Source organism: Chiloscyllium plagiosum, chromosome 24, assembly GCF_004010195.1.
Source record: "Chiloscyllium plagiosum isolate BGI_BamShark_2017 chromosome 24, ASM401019v2, whole genome shotgun sequence".
NCBI classification, from domain to species: Eukaryota; Metazoa; Chordata; class Chondrichthyes; order Orectolobiformes; family Hemiscylliidae; genus Chiloscyllium; species Chiloscyllium plagiosum.
In genome coordinates, this window is record NC_057733.1 from 17,578,397 (window position 1) to 17,601,822 (window position 23,426).

At 40.7% G+C, this 23,426-nt stretch overlaps 1 protein-coding gene across 3 annotated transcripts in view; it reads right to left on the bottom strand.

The window, feature by feature from the left end:
- Positions 1-23,426, bottom strand: part of b3gntl1 (UDP-GlcNAc:betaGal beta-1,3-N-acetylglucosaminyltransferase-like 1) — a 328,308-nt gene that overhangs the window by 16,200 nt on the left and 288,682 nt on the right. For all 3 annotated transcript variants that reach the window (XM_043714488.1, XM_043714490.1, XM_043714489.1), the window contains 2 exons: positions 15,910-15,978; positions 13,417-13,491 (listed from right to left, as the gene is read on the bottom strand). In XM_043714488.1, coding sequence (XP_043570423.1) covers positions 13,417-13,491; positions 15,910-15,978 — 144 coding nt within the window. The remainder of the gene's footprint in view (positions 1-13,416; positions 13,492-15,909; positions 15,979-23,426) is intronic.

Genomic DNA, 23,426 nt, shown 5'->3' on the forward strand with positions numbered 1-23,426 from the left:
CGTAATTATGTTGGGCTTTATAATGTATCAAAAAGGTTATTGACTGCTTTTCAAAGAGAGACTGAATCATAAAAATGGGCTTTTCTTTCTATCTCTCCAAGCTGTTTCAGCACAGGAGCAAATCAGTTAATCCTACTCCCCATCCTTCCCTTGCAGCTCTGAAAAGTTCTTCTCTTCAGGTGTTTATTCAATTTTCCCGTGAAAGTCACAAACGCGTTTTTGTCTTTCACACTCTTAGTGTATGTCAGATCCTAGACATGTGCTGCTTAAAGTTTAACCTCATGTCGCCATTGGTTGTTTGAACATTGACCTTTTATTGGTAAAAACTGAAAGAGCTGTGGATGCCAGAAATCAGAAACAAAACCAGGAATTGCTGGACAAGCTCAGCAGGTTTGGCAGCATCTGTGGAGAGTCAGAGTTAATGTTTCAGGACCTGTGACCCTGTGACAAGTGGGAAGGGCGGCACGGTGACTCAGTGGTTGGCACTGCTGCCTCATGGTGCCAGGGACCCTGATTTGATTCCTGCATTGGGTGACTGTGTGGAACCCACTCTGTGTCTGCGTGGGGTTCCCTGGGCACTCCAGTGTCCTACCACAATCTAAAAATGTGCAGGTTAGATGAATTGGTCATGTTAAACTGCCCATAGTGTGAGGTGCATTAGCCAGAGGGAAATGGGTCTGGGTGGGCTACACTTCAGAGGGTCGGTGTGGACTTGTTGGGCCAAATGGCCTGTTTTCACACTGTAGATAACCTAATCTAATCTAGGAAAATGTTGGCATATATGCAGAAGATAGGGTGGGGGGAGGGAGAAAGGAGTAAATGATAAATGGGGACAGAGCCATGTGTGTAATAGCAGACTGTGTGATAACAAGGTCTGGTGCATGGGGTTGGGGTAAGGACATGGGAGAGCTCAAGCCCTGAAGTTATTGATCTCTATTGAGTCCAGAAAACTGCAGACTCCCCAAGTGGAAAATGAGGTGTTGTTCTTCCAGCTTGGGCTGATCTTCGCTGGAGCACGTCAGCGAGCCTGGCCAGGGAACAGGGAGGTTTGTTGAAGTGACAGGCAACTGGAAGCTCAGGGTCTTTTTTGAAGGCAGAATGTAGGTTTTCTGCAAAGTCCATGCTTCGTTTCTCCAGTGTAGAGGAGACCACATTGTGAGCAGCGAATGCAGTAGGCAAGATTGTGAGAAATATAGCTAAAGTGCTGCTTCACCTGGAAGGTATGTTTGGGGGAGGAGGGAGGAGGTAAAGGGGCAGGTGGCCCACCTTCTGCGGTTGCAGGAGAAGGTGCCACGGGAATGTGGGGGGATGGGGGGAGTGATGGGGGAGTGATGGAGGACCAGGGTGTCCTGGGGAACAGTTCCTGCAGAAGATGGACAAGGGAGGGGAGGGTAATATGGAGGAAATAATGGCTGATGATCTTCTCATGTGGATGCTGGTGGGAGTGTTAAGTAAGGTCTGGGGGAATCCTATCACTGTTGCAGGACGGAAGAGAGGGGGTGAAGGTGGAAGTGCAGAAGGTGTGTTGGACCTGGTTTTTGGCCCTGTCGACAGTGGAGCTGGGGAATTCTTGGCTGAGGAAGAAGGTGGTCGTTTCAGAGGCTCCTTTGTTGAAGTTGGTCTCATCAAAACAGATGCAATGGAGCTGGAGGAACTAAGACAATGGAATAGAGTCTTTACTACAAGGTGTGAGGATGTATAGTCAAGGTAATCCTTTGTCTGTTCAACTGTTCTGCTCTCTCTTTGGGCTCCATCATCATCTATTGTTAACTCCTTAACCCCTCCTCCCACTCTATCTTCTGCATGTAAATCAACATTTTACCAGCTACCATCAGTTCTGAAGAAGGGTCACTCAACCTGAAATGTTAACTCTGATTTCTCTCCTCAGATGCTGCCATACCTGCTGAACAATTCCTGTTTTTGTTTGGTGTCATTTGGCTTTTGACTTTTTCGCCAATAGGAGCATTTTCTCCTTACCTACAGTGCCATTACAATATGAAAGCAGAAATGATAACTGAACAATGTAGAATAAGGAAAGAAATTCCACCTACGTGTTATGATTCGAACCAGTGATTACAAAAATGTAGCACCTTAGCTATATTAAACTAATGACCTCCCTTTCAGATCCACATCATTTATAAATATGAGCCAGCCTTCACTGCACATTCTGCTTACAATAAGCTTTTCCTCTTGAGCTTTTGCATGTGAAAGCAAAACACTATAGGATCCTTAACACAGTAAAACACTTCAGGCAATTCCACCAAGAACCAAACTGTATCATTTTTACAACAGTGCAAAAAATCTAACAATCTACAACCCGTATCCAGTGAGACTTTTGCTGGAGATATCTAACTTTAGAACGATCCAATACTTAAATTAAGGTGCAAAATATAATAATGTGCAGCATATGGTACTCTTTTATTAGGATATAGTGCTGCAAAGTTTACGAATATGCTTAATGTTTAACTACTCCACCCTGAAAGGATTCAATTGTTTATTAATGTTGCAAAGTATTCTGTGGTCTGACAGTTCTGTGTGCCAATTTCTCCAAACTTCACTTATTTCCTCGTGAAAACTGTAAACTAATGATCCCTGTCATTGATTCCCCAACCATACGAAATGGTCTTTCCAAAGGCACTTCACCATTTTAAAAGTCTTTAAATTAAATCTTCTCTTGGCCTTCCCTGCAATAATGAAATTTTCCACCAAAGCACTGCAGCATGGAAGCTTGCATGTAAAAGCAATGCAAGCTACTTTGGTGAAAGGAAAGTTGGTGTATATACTGTAAAGAAGAGTTACTTTTTCCTTCAATTACAACACCAATTTGCTACCACTTGTTTAATGCTTTAATTTATTTTATGTAAAACCAGTGCCCCAAAGTGATTCACAGGAGTGGTGTTAGATACAATTTAAGGCCAGGCCATATAAGAATAGATGAGGAAAGATTGTTTGATACACTGATATTCTTATTTGAGATTTGCAAAGGTTTTATTTTAAAGCTACAGTATGGTGCAAATGCAAATATTCACCTTTCCTTTCTGGGTCCTTTCCCTGGCCAGATATCATCTCCCAAAGGGCAGAACTCAGCTTTTTTATTGTATTCTGAAACTCACCACCAAATTAACCAGACTGCTAATTTACAAATTATTATAGACAATGTCCTTCGAGGCAGTGTGAAACAACTCTGATTTTTCTAATTTTATGAAATCAAACTCCAATTTATCAAATCATCCATTAACCAACTAACAATTCAAACATACTGAAAAGCTCAGTTCTTACATATCTTTAGATCAACCAATTTGCAAACCATTAACAAAAGCGAAGGAAGGGTAGGAGAAATGGAGAGGACTAAATTAAAACAAAGATGGAGGGGGAAGAATTCAGACTTCTTTTAATTAATGAAATTAACTAACGAAAGAACTAAAAAGTTACATGTAACAAATTAACAAAAAGCAAAAAGGGGTGGACAAAGGGAGGAGTAAATGAAAATTGTGGTGGATGGGGAGGTAATCATCCACTTGGCATTTCTGGCTGAAAATTCCTGTAAATGCTTCAATCATACCTTTTGCACTGCTGGGCTGGTTTACTCCATTATTGAGATTAGGGATGTTTGTGGAGCTTCCTCCTCCAGTGAGTTGTTTAATTATCCACTATCATTCATAACTGTACGCGGCAGAACTGCAGAGCTTATATCTGATCCGTTGGTTGTGAGATTGCTTAGCTCTGTCTATCACTTGCTACTTTTACTATTTGGCATGCAAGTAATCCTGTTTGGTTGCTTTACCAGGTTGACACCTCATTTTAGCCTGGTGCTGTGCCTGGCATGCCCTCCTCCATTCTCCATTGGACCAGGATTGATCCCCTGGCTTGATGATAATATGCCAGATCATAAGGTTGCAAACTCTAATGAAGTACAGTTCTGCTGCTATTGATGGCCCACAGCACTTCATGGATGCTTAGACTTGAGTTGCTAGATCTGATCGAAGTCTGTCCCATTCAGCACAGTGATAGTGCCACAAAAATGATGCAGGGTACTCTCAATGTGAAGATGTGACTTTGTCACCACAAGGACTGTGCAGTGATCATTCACACCAATACTGTTTTGGACAGATGCATCTGCAGCTTGCAGATTGGTAAGGATATGTTTTTCCTTCTTGTTGGTTCCCTCACTAGCTGTTACAGAGCCACTCTGGCAGTTTCTGTCCTTTAGGATTCGACCTGCTCAATCAGTAGTGCTGCTGTGAACCACTCTTGGTGGTGGATATTACAATCCAACACCCAGAGTACATTTTGTGGTCTTCCTTCTCCAAGAGTTGTTCTATACAGAAGAATACTGATTCATCAGCTGAGTGAGGTTAATACATGTAATCAGAAGGAGGTTTCCTTACCCAAGTTTAACCTGACGCCATGAGACGTCATGGGGTCTGCAGTCAATGTCGAGGTCTCCCAGGGCAACTCCCTCCTGACTGTATACCACTGTGCTGCCACCTCTGCCTGATCTATCCTGCTGGTGAGACAGGACATATCGAGGAATGGTGACAGTGATGTATGGGACATTGTCTGTAAGGTATGATTTCAGGAGTATGACTATGTCAGATTGTTGCTTGACTAGTCTGAGAGACAGCTCTTTTAAATGCATATAAAATGAAAATACATCATCGTCCCTTCACTGTTGCAAGGTCAAATCCTAAAATTCTCTACTTAATGGCATTAAACATCAACATATTGCATGTGGACTGCAGCAGTTTAGGAAGGCAGCTCACAACCATTTTCTCGAGGGCAACTAGGGATGGGCATCAGTTGCCGGCAAGCCAGAGATGCCACACCCCACAAGTGAATGTAAAAAAAAAAGGCAAGATAACATTCTCTGGGCCTTGCTGTGCCCACCACTCAAAACGTTGCAAGAACTCAAACTCATGATATTTTAAATCAAGCTGGAGCAAGTGGGACTTGTACCCAGGCTTCTTATCCCAGAGGTATGACCACTATCACTGTGCCAAAAGAATTCTAAAGTCAACATAGTTGTATTACACTCATTAGAGAGAGATGACTGGTAGTGGTTGAGGGTCACTGTGCCTCAGGTGAGGGGAGAGGTTGAGAAGAAGAGCCTTTCATGACAACCTCAACCATTGCAGGAATTGAACCCACACTGTTGCCAATACTCTATACTACAAACCAGCTATCCATCCAATTGAGCTAACTAACGCCCTCCAAGCTCAACTCTTAAGATATTTCCTAATCAATCTGCTCTGAAGCAGTTAGGACTTGAACCTGGGCCACTACCTCAGTGCCACCACAGCCCTCAAGCTCAACTCTTAAGAACAAACTTTGGACGAGCGTCTCTTGCTTTCAATCAATTCTGGAGCTGATCTGTTTGAGTCTTAAAGGAACCTACATTTTTACCTGCTTGAAGAGACAGATCCTAAGGAGCAACGTCAAGGAAAGAGAAGTCAAGAATCAGGAAGCTTTAGGGAGGGAATTCCAAAGATCAAAGTCTAGAAAACAGAAGTGAAAATTGAGATAGTTTTGGAGAAACACAAATCTCAGGTGGTTTATGGGACTGGAGGAGGACACCGTGATTAAGGAGAAAGGTACATAGTTCAGGGAGGAATTTGAAGACAAGAATGAGAATTTTAAAAATCAAAGTGTTCCTGGACTGTGGTCGATGCAGGTCAGCTACATCATTAGCAGTAAAACGTCAAAAATGCGATAGAAATATTAAGCAATCCTACTCATTTATATTTCTTTGGCAGAACTAATTCCATTTTGCTAAGTCTAAACCACCAAACATCCTTACTGCAGATTCAATCACTAGCTCCCAAACTACACATCTGTTTGGGAGGTTGTGGAACAGCTTGCACCTATTTTTTAATAAAGAATTGAGTGATTGGTAGATTTCTGGACAATGTTGAAGCTTATTCCATCAGGAAACATTCATTTTTCCAGTCCAGCTTGAAAATGTGTGAAGATATGGGAGAGGTGCCTCATGAAAGAAGTTGCAATCTTTAATGGTCAACACATTGAAGAGCAGAACAGAGCTGACAGAATTCTCTGCTGATGCTGGTAATGGTAGACCCTCTTAAATCAAGGGACAGCATTTATGAAACCCTTAATCGGGGAAACACAAAATATGGTTTTGGAACAGGAATAAAGAGTACTGGGATAATGGAAGATTCTTGGTAGTGTAGATGAGCAGAGAGATCTTGGTGTCCATGTACATAGACCCCTGAAAGTTGTCACCCACGTTGATCGGATTGTTAAGAAGGCATATGGTGTGTTAGGTTTTATTGGGAGATGGATTGAGTTTCAGAACCATGAGCTCATGTTGCAGTTGTACAAAACTGGAGTATTGCGTACAGTTCTGGTCACCACATTATAGGAAGGATGTGAAAGCTTTGGAAAGGGTTCAGAGGAGATTTACTAGGATGGTGACTGGTATGGAGGGAAGGTCTTATAGGGAAAGTCTGAGGGACTTGAGGCTGTTTTTGTTCGAGAGAAGAAGGTTGAAAGGTAACTTTACGGAGACATACAAGATAATCAGCGGGTTAGAATGGGTGGACAGTGCGAGCCTTTTTCCTGGGATGGTGATGGCTAGCACGAGGGGACATAGCTTTAAATTGAGGTGTGATAGATATAGGACAGATGTCAGAGGTAGTTTCTTTACTCAGAGAGTAGTAGAGGCGTGGAATGCACTGCCTGTAACAGTAGTAGACTCGCCAACTTTAAGGTCATTTAAATGGTCATTGGATAAACATATGGATGAAAATGGAATAGTGCAGGTTAGATGGGCTTCAGATTGGTTCCACAGGCTGGCACAACATTGGGGGCCGAAGGGTCTGTACTGTGCTGTAATGTTCTATGTTTTATGGTTGGAGGCAAAGCACACGTGAAAAGTGGACGTACGTCCCCAGGTGTAGAGTGAGTGTATGTGTGTCTGTGGGTATATGTACGATTGTGTGTGTGATGCATTATCATTATGGGTCACCACAGCAGTTAAAGTAGACTGCCTTTGGGAACATGTGTCAGACAACCCTTTTAAGGATTGATTTCACATGCTAACTAAAACATAATGAACTAATATAAAAAGAATCACTTACACAGGATGTGACTGTAACACTCACTCATAGCTCTTACCCTTCCCAAATTTAAAAAAAAATTGTTTTAAAAAAAGATTGCATCCCTTGAAATTAAACAGAACGGTTTTTCTCTGATCAAATAAAAGCAAGATATACGAGGGAAGGAAAAGCAGTCAGACAGTGAAATGCTCTGGGTGTTAGTTGCCGTGGAGATGCCTGCACCACCTGCAGCTGAAGGAATCTCAAGGTGGCACTAGATCTCCTGCAGCTGAACACGGCAAGAAATATTTTGGCTTCATTGAAACTTAAGTACCTGGGCAGGCACCAGTTAGACAATGTCCACTTTCTCTGAAACAAGAGCTAAACAATGTGACAGCTGAAACTGAAAATCATGCAAGTTTGCAATGATGTCTTTACAAATTAATCTGTCCGTAATTTGCATGCTGCAAATTTTATTAAGATTCCAGAAGTTCCGAGTCTTTTTATTTGATCAAAATACTCCTTTAATTAATCACAGTGACTGACAGAAGTTACTGGTAATGTTATCACATTGGTCATAAATGAGTTTTTTAAAAAAAACTGTTCCATCTGTGATAGCATGTTTCCCGTTTCATTTTTATTTGTTACACCTTTCTCACACTTTCCTCTCATTTACAATGCAAGATCAATTCTATATTTCTGGAATGTAAAGAAAGTTTGCCCAAGTATGAATTGTAGTGTGATGATTGAGTTCTACGTGTTCACATACCCCATGGGCTGGGTCAGATGGGTACAGGTATTTGGGTTTTAAGTACATGCTATGGCTCTCTGCAATTATAGTAAAAATGGCCACTATTAAAACATTTTTTTAACAGCAGAATTGTTACCAAAGGTTTGCAAACTTTCAGGAAAGGTAGCTCCTTGCCTTTTTCCTGGATTGACACTTAAACCAAAGGAGAGAATATTGCCAGTGTGCTGGAAAGCCATAGGCATGACACCAGGATAGATACTTGAGTAATTTTGCAGCAATTTCAATGCTCCTATTCCTACTGGTTTTCCTACTATGTACTAGACAATGAGTTCTCCTTTGAGAATCATAGAATTGTACAGTATAAAAGAGGCCCTTTGGCCCATCATGTCTGTACTGCCAAAAATATGCTACTACCTACACTAGTCCCTCTTTCCTGCACGAGGACTACAGCTGTGAATGTTCAGACACTTCAAGTGCTCATCCAAGTACTTATAAAAATATTGAGGTTTGCCGGCTCATCTACCCTCCCAGGCAATATATTGCAGACCCCCACCACCCTCTGGCTGAAAATCTATTTTCCTAAAATCCCCTCTCAATCCTCCTGCCTTTCACTTTAAAATTATGCCCCCTTATTTTTGACCCTTCATCTAAAGGGAACAGCTGCTTTCTATTCACCCACTCCATGCCCCTTATAATCTTATACACCTCAAAAAGGTCCCCCCCCCAACCCCCTCTGCTCTAAAGAAACCATCCCCAGCTTATCCAGTTCTTCATAGCTAAACTGCTTCAACCCATAACATCCTGGTGAATTTTCTTTGCACTCCCTCCAGTGCAACCACACCCTCCTGTAGTGTAGTGATCAGAACTGCACACAGTACTCCAGCTGAGGCCTAACCAAAGTTCTGTACAGCTCCAAGATGACCTCCCTACTTTTAAATCTATGTCACAACTGATAAAGGCAATGTCCAGTATGTCATCCTAACCATCTTATTAACCTGCGTGGTCACTTTCAGGGATCTGTGGGCAAGCATCCTAAAATCCCACTCTTTGTCTGAGCTTTCTAGTATCCTGCCATTCACTGAGTACTTCCTTGTCTTGTTCCTTCTTCCTCAGACTTATGAATTGAATTTATTGTCATGTGTACCGAGGCACAGTGAAAAATTTTGTCTTCCGAGCAATACAGGCAGATCACAGAGATAAGTAGTATCGATAGTAAATAGTAGGTAAACAACAGCAAAAACAAAAACACAGGTACAGGCAAATGTTAAGAATTTGCGAGCCCATTGAGTATTCTAACAAAAGTAGAGTAGAAGCTGTTGTGAAACCGGCTGGTGCGTGTATTCAGGCTTCTGTACCTTCTCCCCGATGGTAGAGGTTGTAGACTTATCTGGGTTAAGTTCCATCTGCCACTGATCTGCCCATCTTATCAATCCTCCTGTAACCTAAGACTTTCTGCATCACTGTCAATGATCCAGCCAAGAATCATGTCATCCTCAAACTTACTCATCTTCCTCCCACACTCTCATCTACATCATTTATGAATATCACAAGCAATAGGAGACCCAGCAGTGAGTGGAGAATTAGTGAGGGAATTGCAGATGCTATGTTGGAAACTTACAGAACAGGGTTAAGGAAGGATACTTTCTGGTGTGTCCTTGGCATTTACAGGCCTCACACTATTAGCAGGAATTCCAAACATTGTTGTGTCCATTTCTTTCTTCAATGGACCGAATCTGGCATCCTTAATAAAATGTATCTTATTTAACAAAATGAATGCAATAAATTCTTGAGAAGTAAAGAAAGAACAAAATGCTGGAAAAACTCAGCAGGTCTTGCTACATTTGTGGATGTAGATCTAGAGTCACACTGGAATGGATGTGTTAGCGATGATTCTCTCCCCCCACATGCTGCCAGAATTGCTGAGATTCTCCAGCACATTTTTTAAAATTCCGCATCTCCGCTATCTGCTTTATTTACTTTAATTAAATTCTTCAGAAGATTCTGCAGTCTGAAGATTTTAATTGCATCTCTTTCTTGGTAGGCATGAAAGAATCTAATAACCCTCTGAAAGCTAGCTGAAGAAAGCAGCATGTGCTTGTGCATTTCAAATCAGCAAAATAGTGAGGTGTTAATTAAGTACTGATTTTGATGCACTGAAGACTGTAAATTGAAACAGGTTGCTAATGAACATCTAAATTATTTAGTCATTTAGAAGACAGGAGCATTAACTCTGAAATTTAGCATCAAATTTATCCCACATAGATTCTAGCTGACATCAAATTCAAATCCAAATTAAATTTAAACATCATTACTTGTCAGCCCAAATCCCTAACACTAAACTTTTTTCACAACTCTGACACAGGGCAAAATTGTACAGGATCGACACTGGGTGTTTTAGCACTGTAAAGAGCTGGTAACCTATTCATTCTTAAATTGCCCTCTGTCAGCCAAATTTTCACTGCTCCAGTCTTGACAAAGTGAACTCATGCTGGACATACAGGTGGTTTGCAGCATTAAACATGAGATCCAGTGAGGGCATCTCCAAGAACGGGTCTGGGTGAAAGTGGGTGAAAGCTGAGTTTTAAAAGTCAATCATCTATTTGTGTTGGGGAGCATGATTGGATTCCATGAGCTCACATCTCATAAGGAGACACTTGAATGCAAGCGAGGGGCAAGCTCACCAAAGTCAGAGATTTCATAATTGGAATCAGATGGCCATTTCTTGTTGGAATTAAAGACCCTGATCTCCTGTGTTGTGGCAATGATGAGTGGATTGTTGTTATGCTTGAAAGTCAATACATATTTCTTCTTGGGCCTTTTGATTCTGGCTTTATCAGAAATGAACAGCATAGCATAGCATCCTCTAGGGAACATGGCTGAAGGAGGAAAAAGTGAGGACTGCAGATGCTGGAGATCAGAGTTGAGAGTGTGGAGCTGGAAAAGCATAGCAGGTCAGGCAGCATCCGAGAAGCAGGAGAGTCGATGTTTCAGGCCCAAGCCCTTCATCAGGAAGGTTGGGGGAGTCAGGCCCAAGGAGGCTGAGAGATTAATTTGGGGGGTGGTGATGCTGGGGGAAAGGTAGCTTGGAAGGCAATAGGTAGATGAAAGTGGGGAATGATGGTGATAGGTCAGAGTGGAGGGTGGAGTGGATAGGTGGGATGGAAGATGGACAGGTAGGACAGTTCAAGAGGGCGGCACCCAGTTGGAGGGTTCGATCTAGGATAAGGTGGGTGGAAGGGAGGTGAGGAAACTGATGAAATCGACACTGATGCGGTGTGGTTGGAGGGTCCCAAGGTGGATGATGAGGCGTTCCTCCTCTAGGCATTGAGTGGCTTGGATTTGGAAGTGGAGGAGGCTCATAACTTGCACGTCCTTGGTGGAGTGGGAGGGGGAATTGGAGTGGTCAGCCACAGAGAGGTTGGGTTGTTGGGTGCGTGTGTCTCGGAAATGTTCCCTGAACCGTTCCACAAGTTGGCGTCCTGTCTCCTCAATGGAGAGGAGACCGAGTAATGTGAGGAGAAGACAGGACATGCCCCTGTTTTAAGGTACGAGCTGCCATATGTAAGGTTTTACAGGTCCAGCCTTTGTATATCAGTGAAAGAAAAGGTGAATGGGAGAATGTTGGGGAGATGAGTGAGTGAGTAAACAGGTAGAGGGACAAGGTGGCATTTGGGAGAGTGGACAGTGGGATTGTTATTTGGATCAGGTCAGCTGACAGGTTAGTCAGAAAGGTAGTCGAGTCAGGAGAGTAGTTGGGTAGTTGGGAAGAGTTATCAGGAGAAGTTAGGTGGTTAGGCAAATAGACAGTTAAGTTCAGGTTAGGTGTAATCGGGTTGGGGTTAGTTGAAGGGTCAGGGGGTTGATTGGTGGGGGCTCAGTCATGGAATTACTCAGAGGTTAGACTAGGGCTTGATATTGTTGTGCTTGATATTTCCTGGATAAGTCCAGGTAAGTACTGGGGAGGTTTCTAAAGTCTCCGGCTCTAGCTCAGGGTAAGAGATATTCATGCAGTGTCCTGTTCATTGATAGTTAAATTTTCCATTTAATTCTGATAAACATCTCATATCAGGATTTCCACAAGGGCCCGAAGTGCAGCTGAACAGGCTGGGACCTTTTTTTATTAGGGCGTAGGAGGTAAAAGAGGGGACCTTTATAGAAGTTATAAAATAATAAGGGGTATAGAGAGAGTTAATGGTAGTTGGCCTTTCCCTAGGATGGGGAATTTCAAGACTAGGGGGCACATTGTAAGATGAGAGGAGAGAGTTTTAAAAAAGACATGAGGGGCACATGTTTTACACAGAGAGATGTTTGCCTGTGGAATAAACCTCTTGAAGAAGTGGTAGATGTGGGTAAAATTACAATGTTCAGATAACATTTGGTTAAGTACATGAATAGAAAAGGTTTGGAGGGATTTGGGCTGGGGGAGTCAGGTGGGACTAGTTTAGTTTGGGATTATGTTCGGTGTGGATTGGTTGGATCGAAGGGTCTGTTTCCGTGCTGTATGACGCAGTGTCCCTTCTCTGATGATCTGGATATTGGAACATTTGACCTATTGCTTTTATGAAACATCGAGGAGGGATTTTCCAATGGTGATTTACTTGGCTGTATATTTCACTTGAACTGGTTGGCTTTCTCAGAGCTTGGGAAACTGCTTAGCAAAATGGTGCTGAGTATAACCAGCAATGTCGGTGAATCTGAACTTGTCACAGATGGACCTTAGTAAATGCTGTCTTATTGTTGCTGGTCTGTCTGCATTGCCAGTACTGTTATTGATTGCTAATTGACCTCTGAAGTTGCCTAGCAAGCCATGCAATTGTACTAATTACTAAAACTACTGCATCAGGTCAAGAATGTGGGCCATCACCACCTTTGCAAATGATTTGATCATTGCCGGTCACTTCCTGAGGGGAAAATATATATTGACTTGCTCATCCCAAAGAATCAGCCTGATTTCACTAAGATTTGGCTCCTGTAAGTTAGCAATAAATGTTTGCTTTCTCTTAAAGCTTCATTTTTTTTTTAGTACTCACTCATATTATTTATTTTATTCAAAGAGCTCATCCCTTTCTCACACCAAACTTTACAATAATCATCTGTTAAGATCAGGCTGCCTCTTGGCAGGAGCAGGGGATGTTCATGCCAGTGAGTAATAAGTAAAACACTAAGTTCTGTGCTTATGTTAGCTGTGCTTATTGTACATGTCCCACTGGTGTAGTGTGCGATGTGAACCAAAGATACAATTTACAAGCATGTGCCTGTACTTTGTCCAAAAGACAACTACTGAAGATTATCCAGGAAGGGAACTAGATGAGTTTCAGTAGCAAATGAATGGATTTTTGGAATCAGGCTGTTAATTTACTGCTGGCATTTTTAGCAGTTTTACAGTGGTTATAATCCTCATTAAAAAGTTACTGGAGCACACAGAGCCAAAAGCAATGTTCATTTTCTAAGTTGACATTGGATTTAAACTGTTTTAAAAAAAACCTGACAGAACCATCTTCAAAATCCATTGTACCACCATCTTGGATTTTGTTCACTTTTGGTATAGTTGATCTTATGATTGCTCCTTTTAAAACAAAATATGAAAACAAGTGGATATCTATTACTTACCAGTTTCACACAAATGATGAAAGGGGGCTTGGCATCTGTAAAATGGAAAATGGGAATTTTTGGCTTTGGTTTGTCCTGGAAGAAACAAGAATGTATGTCAGCACACCGTTGGGATTATGTTACCAAAACGTTGACATACTGAAGAATGTGTTATATTCAGACTGGTGAATCATCAACATTGGACCTTTCTTGTTTGAACTGCTTGCAGAAATGATGGTATGGTAAGTTATTTCATGAATGATTTCTAAGAGAATCTGAATGGAGGTAGAAAGTTATGTGTGTACATGCGCACGCATGTGTATTTGATGAATCTAATTTTATTTCTATTATTGCTTAAATCTTGGATGCTGAAATAAAAATTAACTATTTTAGTTTTAAGAGAATGGTATTCTATAACTTTAAACACTGCCATTCCATCATTATTCTTGTTAGTCTGACATTCTTACACAGCTTTTTAGAAGATGGTGACAGGTTCTCTGCCTATATATGGATTCATGTTGTTGTGATATTCTGTAGAATGCCAAGCAATAAGGAGCTTTAAATCTAATGCTTACAAACTCTTGATTTAGCTCACACTTTGCACGTGGGGCACCAAATAGACTATCTAATGATATGGCAATTCCTAATTTTGAATGTATCCACACAGAAAATTCACAATTGTGGAGATGCATTCTGGATGAATAAAAAGGCAAAATACTGTATGAAGTAAATTTGGCAATATTTGATAAGCTATTGGATAAAACAAGGGAATGTGTAAAATAAGATCATTTCAATCATTCCAAGATGCATAATGTTGACTTTAGAGAAAACCTATGATGAGTGTAACCCAGTTAAATACAATTTTGTCCAAATTTTACTTATTTGTGCCAGGTACCAGTGTTTTCCTTTACAGATATCTGATATCATGGAATAATAAAGCTTCAGTTACCATTCCTATCACTTCCTTTACAGGGAGTACTCTGTCATCAAGAAGCACTTTATCAAGTGGCCAGCCTGTGACCCAGAAACACTTAACCAACTGACCATCAGTTCAGACATGAATTTTAATCAGCATTTCCACTGTGCAGGTCCAACTCTAAAGGTACAGGTACAGATGAAGAATGTGCAGGAATACATTCATTTTTCAACTGCAATGTCAGAACAAACTTGTCACTGACGCTGTAATTATCATATAAATTGAATCTGAATCAGGAATCAAGGACACTGGAGTGAAGTTAAGTGAGGTACCCTGAAGAGAGTTTAGTCAAGCCCATTCAAGTCAAAGTTTAGTGTTGGTATGAATCTCAAGCCCCTTTGCACTGGCATTAAATTTTGACAAAAAGCTTAAAATATAAGCAATTCTGGCATTCAAAGTGTTAAACATGTGGGCGCCAGTTATGGTACCAATTTGTGCTATGAGCTATCAGTTTAGCTAAGTGTCAATTATATCATTATCTGTTTATCATTAATCTTTATTGTTTTTATAACCCCTCTGAGCTAAGTACATCGTGAAACGTCTTTTACAAGATGTCACCACACCCCTCTCATCTATCCAGTTAATCAAGATTAAACTATCATTATCCACAGCACCAACAAAATGAACACTGCAGTGTAATTACAAAGCATTAATCGTTCAGAATAAATAGTTTTGACAATAAGGTGGAACAGACAGTGGTAATGTCATTGGACTAGTAATTTAGTGAGTTGGACTAAGTCCAGAGATATGGATTCAAGTCCTACCATGGTAGCTGGGGAAATTTAAAAACAGCTATTTAATAAAATGCAAGCCTCATTAATAATAAAAATGAAATAATGAGTTGTGGTTAAAATGACTTAGTTCACAAGCGTCTTTCGCAGAAGAAATTTGCTTTCTTTACCTGGTCTGGCCTACATGTGACTCCAGGCCCATAATAATGTTTTTGACTCTGATACTGTCTGCTTATACACCATCATATATTCATGGGCAATTATGAATGGGCATTAAATTCTGGCACTGTCAAAATGCCAGCCAAGAACAGATAAAAAAACTGTTCAAATTATGGTTTAAAAATGTGAAATTCCTTGAGTATTACAATACTCATGAAAGATGACTGTATTCCTTCAGGATCTCACAACAACAGGCTCAGTGGAAAATAATTTTCTGTAGATTTTCGGGCAATTACACGTTATGGTGCTTTTAATAAACAGTATGTTTTCCTTTATTCGTGTGTGGGCCATGAATACCAGCAGATTATAGGGGACAAAACTGAGGAAAAGGTGGAGAGCTGCATGCGGAGGGTTTTGTCTACCCAATGGCCTCAATCACAATCCAAACGGGATTAGGGACTCAGTCTATGGGGAATGCAACTATGCTCTCACACAGTGGATCATGGGAAAATGGCAGAAAAACAAACTGTGCATTAGTATTTTGTGTTTGGTACAGAGGAACAGGAGGGATGTGGGCACAGGAGTTCTTTGCTGTAATGTATCATCATTGGAGCATCGTAAAACAGTATTTAAAAGACGTTTTCTTACCTTTGACTCTTGGTAAGTGTAGGAACCCTTTGTTATCTTACTTTGATCCACATCACAAAAAGATACAACCTGTAGAAAGTGGAACCTGTAGTTAGCATTATTTATTTATTAACAAGGTTCAGTGTTTCAAATGGTTATGGATAATCTTCACTAGCAGATTTTGAACTATTTAGGACGAGTTCTCATCTTCTTCGAATTTTCAGTGGAGACAATACTAATACACAATCACTGCAGCTAACAAGCAGAAAAGGCATCCAAATGCATACATAATGTGTTACACACATTAAAACATTAACTGGAAACCTAGCTGCAATGGCAACCATCAAAAAGTCTTTTTGTGGTCTTTCTGATGGTGCATAGACTGAAATGTAACAAGAATACACTGAATAGATCTGTTGATAATCTGGGAGAATATCTTCATCCCAAGTCACAGAGTCATAGAAGGTATAGTATGGAAACAGACTCTTCGGTCCAACTCGTCCATACTGACTAGACATCCCAACACAATCTAGTGCCACCTGCCAGCACTGGCCCATATCCCTCCAAACCCTTCCTATTCATATACATCCAAATGCTTCTTAAATGTTGCAATTGTACCAGCCTCCACCACTTCCTCTGGCAGCTCATTCCATATACGTACCACCCTCTGCGTGAAAAAGTTGCCCCTTAGGTCCCTTTTATATCTTTCCCCTCTCACCCTAAACCTATGCCCTCTAATTCTGGACTGCCCCATCCCAGGGAAAAGACTTTGCCTATTTATCCTATCCTTGCCCCTCATAATTTTGTAAACCTCTATAAGGTCACACCTCAGCCTCCGACACTCTAGGAAAAACAGCCCCAGCCTGTTCAGCCTCTCCCCATAGCTCAAATCCTCCAGCCCTGGCTACATCCTTGTAAATCTTTTCTGAACCCTTTCAAGTTTCACAACATCAGTCCAATAGGAAGGAGACCAGAATTGCACGCAATGTCCTGTACAGCCGCAACATCACCTCCCAACTCCCCTACTCGATACTCTGACTGATAAAGGAAAGCATACCAAATGCCTTCTTCACTATCCTATCTACCTGCGACTCCATTTTCAAGGAGCTATGAACCTACACTCCAAGGTCTCTTTGTTCAGCAACATTCTCTAGGACCTTACCATTAAGTGTATAAGTTCTGCTAAGATTTGCTTTCCCAAAATGCAGCACCTCGCATTTATCTGAATCAAACTCCATCTGCCACCTCTCAGCCCATTGGCCCATTTGATCAAGATCCTGTTGTAATCTGAGGTAACTTCTTTGCTGTCCACTACACCTCCAATTTTGGTGTCATCTGCAAACTTACTAACTGTACCTCTTATGCTCGTATCCAAATCATTTATGTAAATGACAAAAAGTAGAGGACCCAGCACCGATCCTTGTGGCACTCTACTGGTCACAGGCCTCCAGTCTGAAAAACAACCCTCAACCAACACTCTCTGTCTTCCACCTTTGTTCTATATCCAAATGGCTAGTTCTCCCTGTATTCCATGAGATCTAACCTTGCTAATTAGTCTCCCATGGGGAACCTTGTTGATCGCCTTACTAAAGTCCATATAGATCACACCTACTGCTCTACCGTCATCAATCCTCTTTGTTACTTCTTCAAAAAACTCAATCAAGTTTGTGAGACATGATTTCCCACGCACAAAGCCATGTCGACTATCCCAAATCCGTCCTTGCCTTTCCAAATACATGTACATCCTGTCCCTCAAGTCGAGAAAATGTGGACTTCTGCAGTTCCTTTCATCAGCTCAGATTACCCCTTTACATCCAATCATTTTTTCAAACAGGAGAGAATGTTGTTGTATTGTAGGAAATGCAGCAATTTCCATAAAGCAAACTTTTCAATATTAATTTTCATCTGATAGAATGTAGTTCCATATTTGTAAAATTAATTGTTCAGGGCCAGAGAAGTTATTCAGAAGTAATATGCATAATTCAAACACACTAATAATAGTAAAAGGATAGAGTACGGCTATAAGGAACAAGCAAAGTAAGCTGTTCACTGAATCAAAGGGTATGGCGGAGGTACTAAATGAGTCTTTACCAAATTAGAAAACAATGACAATGGCCCAGTTAAAAATGTGAGTGTAACCACCTGATATACCCCATTCTTTGAAGATTTGTCAGCCATGTGAACCCCAGTCTTCAGGACATTCAAAGTGGTATCCCTCTGAGACCTGTTTCTTTTAATGTATCAGAAGTGGCAGAATGGATCACTTGCCAGAACAAATCCCTAAAGACTGGAGTTCTCATGGCTGGTAAATCTTCCACAAAGAATGGGGTATACTGGGTAGACATGAGTAATAGGAGAAAGAGAGAACTGCAGATACTGGAGATCAGAGTTGAAAAGTGTGACACTGGAAAAGCACAGCAGGTCAGGCAGCATCCAAAGAGCAGGAGAATCGATGTTTTGGGTATAAGCCTCTCATCAGGTAGGAATTCTGAGGAAATTACTGATTTGGCTGAACACATTCATATTAATATAGTCAACTCAAGCAAACCCTATCTTCGGCCCTGTGGAGTTGGGCAATGGGATGGCTGGGGTCCCAGGGAACATCCACTGCCCTGGGAATAATAATTTTCATTGTCACAGCATGTCTGTGTTATTTTATATTTAGCCTTTTTAAGTGTATGACAGTCACAACAATGAAGAAAATGACTGTGGAAGACTGGTCCAAAATGATACATTTTACCAGAGGAACAAATTACTAATAGAAGAGAAAAAAGAAAATGACCAGCTCATCAAAGGGCAAGAGGACGATTATAGATGTGACACTGTCGTAAGACTACTTGAAGACTAATAATTTTACTTCAACTTTTGGGAATTTGTTGTGGACTCTTCGTTAACAATGTCCCTATGGCCATAATCTGACCTAGAGCCAAAGTGGGGGACTGTGGGAGCTGCCTATTTTTAAGAGACACAGAGTGGCCGAATTTTACCTCAAAAAAAAGCAATGGTGCCTTTCAGAAGGGAATTATTCCAAGGCAAAAGTATTGTTAATATCTAGGCTTTGGAGATTACAATTATCTGAATGGCAAGATTCCAAGGAATGCAAAGCCAGTGATAAAGAAGATTAAAAACAATTTGGAAGATTTGTAACAAAATGAAATTGTGACTCATAAACTTTGAAAAAATCACGACAATAAGTAATTAATTCTAGTCTCATCAAGGATGCTTTCAGCCATAAAAATAGCTGCTAAAATTATCTTGCAGAAATTAGCTGTCTCTTTGAAACCATTTACAATATTAATAAGTTCTAGTTAAAGATTCTTTAAATAACCACAGATATGTTTCAATGTAATTATAAAATATTAACGAGATGCCTGGCATATCTTGTCTGATTAGCTAAAAATGTTGACAATAACAATAAATATTAAAATTATAATTATTACTAATATTATGAGATTTTATAACAGAATCAACTGTTTTTGTATAAATGGGTAATGGAATTTGATAAGAGATAGCCAGTACTATGGACAATAGTATTCAAGTAGTCCTTAAAGGTAAGCATAACTGAAAGAGGACAGCCAGTAACTTTGTGAAACAATGTAGAAATATTCCAAGGCCTAGAGATTACAATAATTGTTAAGCATCATTTTAAAAAAATGAAGAACCAAGAGCTGTCCATAGGAGTATCCATCATTGATCAGGTGTTTTCCCTTCCCACAGAAGGGAAGAGGAGGGTACAGTCTTCAGGTTGTGACTGATCACTGTAACATAAAATGTATAAAAATACTGCCTTTTACTGTAAAATCAGATTGTGTCATTGATCTCTCTTTTGATCTGAGCTGATGGTTAAGAAAACACATGTGTTTTAATGTCAAAGTCAGATTCGGAGAAGATCCTTTGGCCCACCCCCTGCATTCACTGGTTTTTGAATGAATAAAAGTCCACTATGTGCTGTATCCTGCCTGCCTCCTTAATCTTTGTTCCTGGATGGGGGAATCTCACTCCTACATTCAGCAACTGAGCAGTATTGTGATAAAGAAGAGATGTTAAAAAGGCTGGTAGCAATCTGGGTACCAAAGTCGTCAGACCCAGATGGGATGCATCCTAGATTGCTCAGAGAGGTAAAGGAACAAATTGTGGAGCCATTGACAGAAATTGTCCGGGCTTGAATTAGTCCCAGGAGGATTGAAAATGTGACATCATTGTTTAAGAAAGGGGCAAAGGATAACCCAGAAAATACAGACCTGTCAGCATGACTTCAATAGTGGGAAAACTGATGGAGATCATTATCCACAATAAGATAAATGTAGACTTAGAGAAAAATAAGGTAATACCAGACAGTCAACATGGGTTTGTCAAAAATAGGTCATGTCTGACAAATTTAATTGAGTTCTTTGATGAAGTGACACAGGCAGTGGATGAGGATAGTGTTGTAGATGCTGTTTCTATTTGGACTTTCAGAAAGCATTTGATCCAGTGCCACATCGCAGGTTGGTTGGCAAATTAGAAACATTTGGGATTGATGGAGCCATGGCAGCATGGATTACAATTTGGCTAAAAGGTAGGAAACAGAGGGTAGTTTTGAATGGGCATTTCTCAGATTGAAGACCAGTTGAAAGTGGCATTCCCCAGAGATCAGTGATGTGACCCTTGCTTTTTCTGATTTATATAAGTTATTTGAAGATGGCTGATGAAGGCAAAATTGCAAAATTTGCAGATGATACTAAGCTAGGGAGAATAATGCATTTTGATGATGCTGAGTGACTTCAGAGGAACACTGCTAGACTGGCTGAATGGGTAAATACTTGGCAGATGAATTTCATTGCAGAGAACGCGAGGTAATGCATTTTGGTAAAAGAAACATGGAGAGACAACACAGGCTCAATGGTACAACTTGGAGGGGAGTACAAGAGCAGGGGGACTTCAGGGCTCACATGCAAAATTCTCCGAAGGCAAGTTGAAACAGTTGTTAAGACCTATAGGATTCTTGGGTTTATAAATAGATGCACAGAGTATAAAAGTAAGGATGTGATGTTATACCTCTACAAATCATTGGTCAGACCACATTTGAAGTATTGTGATTAGTTCAGGACACCTTATTTTAAAGAAGGATGTTAATGCTCTGGAGAGAGTTCAAATGAGATTTACTAGAATGTTACAGGAATGAAGGATTTTAAAGACAAGGAAAAGTTAGAGAGATTGGACTTATTCCTCTTGGAAAAGAGAAGACTAAGATGTGACCAGATTGAGATGTTCAAATTGTTCAAGATGAACAATTTTGACAGGGTGAAAAAGGATATTCTACCAGTTAGTATGCCTGTATCTAAGAGTCATAATTTCAAGATTGTCAGCAAGACAGCCAGAGTGAGATGAGGAGAAACCTCTTCGCTCAGAGTTAGGATTTAGAATGTAATTCTTGGGAGAGTGGTGGAGGTGGATTCCATAGGAGGTTTCAAAAGAAAGCTGGAGATACATTTGAAAGGGCTGAATTTAGAGGGTTGTGGAGATACAGCTGGAGAATGGGTAGCGAGATAACTCTTTTGGGAGTCAAATGTGTCAAATGGCCTCCTTCTGTACTGTAAAATTCTATGATTCTATAAATACAATGTTGTTAAAAACCTCGTATCTCCTTCTTGAACATGTCTATGTTCTTCACTGGACTTTGATAAAGCAAATGTGATGAAGTAGTTTAAGCTCACATTTTAACAATGATCTCTGTGCAGATCCTATATGGAAAGTATGTACCAGCATACTCCATGGAGGAACTGAGCAGTTGGAATTGATTGTGAGGGTGCACAGAGCAAAATACAAAAGCAGTCATAATGATGGAAAAGGAGTGATATAGATACAAATTTGGTGTAAATATTTGGTGTGAAAAGAAAGCAATTGTCGACTGTGCTGACAGAAAGGCAATAAGACACAAACAATGCATGGCCGGGGCATATAAGAAACAAGATCATACTCTGAAGTTGTGGAACTCAATAATGAGTCTTCAAGGTTGTAAAATGGAAAATGAGGTGTAGTTCCTCCAGCTTGCAAGGGTGGAAATATTAGAATGGCAGCAAGGTTTTTAAAAATAGTTACCACGGTTTAATATCTCATCTGAGAGATGGCATGTATAATTGCAGCAGCCTGTCTATACAGTACCATGAAGAAATGTCAGCTTATATTATATACTCAAGGTTCTGGAGTGGGTCTTGAATGCAACTTTCTAGGTCAGGTTTCCAGCACTGAGCCAAGGGCGGCAACAAAATAAAGTAGGAATTTAATTAGGTCCTCTGCATAAATTGACCTTTAAATTCTACATTATATTTGGACATCTTCAAGCAGATCTGAAATGTTCTCATCACCACTGATTTACTGGTGGACTGAATTCTGCACATGCAGCGTTTCAGCTTTCTACGATCAATTGTGAGAGATTGCTTCTTCAGGTTGGAGAGTTCACAACTAGCGGTCCTAGGCTCAGGGTAAAATGTCAAATGTTTAGGAAAAGCGTGAGATATTTCTTCGCTCAAAGGGCTGTAAACCTTTGGACTTTTTTCTTTCAAAGGAGATGGAAGGTCAGTCACGAAGTATATTCAAATTCTACAGATTTTTGACCACAAGGAGTATACAGATATATGGGAATTGTGAAGAAAATGAAGTTGAGGTCCGAGATTAGGCGTAGTTGTGTTGAATGGTGCAACAGGCTTAGGGGCCGTGTCATGTACTCCTTCATCTACTTTCCATGTTCCCTCAGCTTCACCCCACCAGATACACAGATTATTTATTTCAATACTTATTCAAGCCTGGTTTCCAGGTTTCCTTGTCACTAGCCTCTTTCATTAGTATACAATCATAAAGTCATAGAGTCATAGAGATGTACAGCATGGAAACAGACCCTTTGGTCCAACCCATCCATGCCGGCCAGATATCCCAACCCAATCTAGTCCCACCTGCCAGCACCCGGCCCATATCCCTCCAAACCCTTCCGATTCATATACAGATCCAGCTGGCTCTTAAATGTTGCAATTGTACCAGCCTTCACTACTTCCTCCAGCAGCTCATTCCATACACGTATGGAACAAGTTGCCGCCTAGGTCTCTTTTATATCTTTCCCCTCTCACCCTAAACCTATGCCCTCTAGTTCTGGACTCCCCGATCCCAGGGAAAAGACTTTGCCTATTTACCCTATCCATGCCCCTCATAATTTTGTAAACCGCTATAAGGTCACCACTCAGCCTCCGACGCTCCAGGGAAAACAGCCCCAGCTTGTACAGCCTCTCCCCATAGCTCAAATCCTCCAATCCTGGCAACATCCTTGTAAATCTTTTCTGAGCCCTTTCAAGTTTCACAACATCTTTCCAATAAGAAGGAGACCAGAATTGCATGCAATATTCCAATAGCGGCCTAACCAATGTCCTGTACAGCCACAACATGACCTCCCAACTCCTGTATTCAATACTCTGACCAATAAAGGAAAGCATACCAAATGCCTTCTTCACTATCCTGTCTACCTGCGACTCCACTTTCAAGGAGCTATGAACCTGCACTCCAAGGTC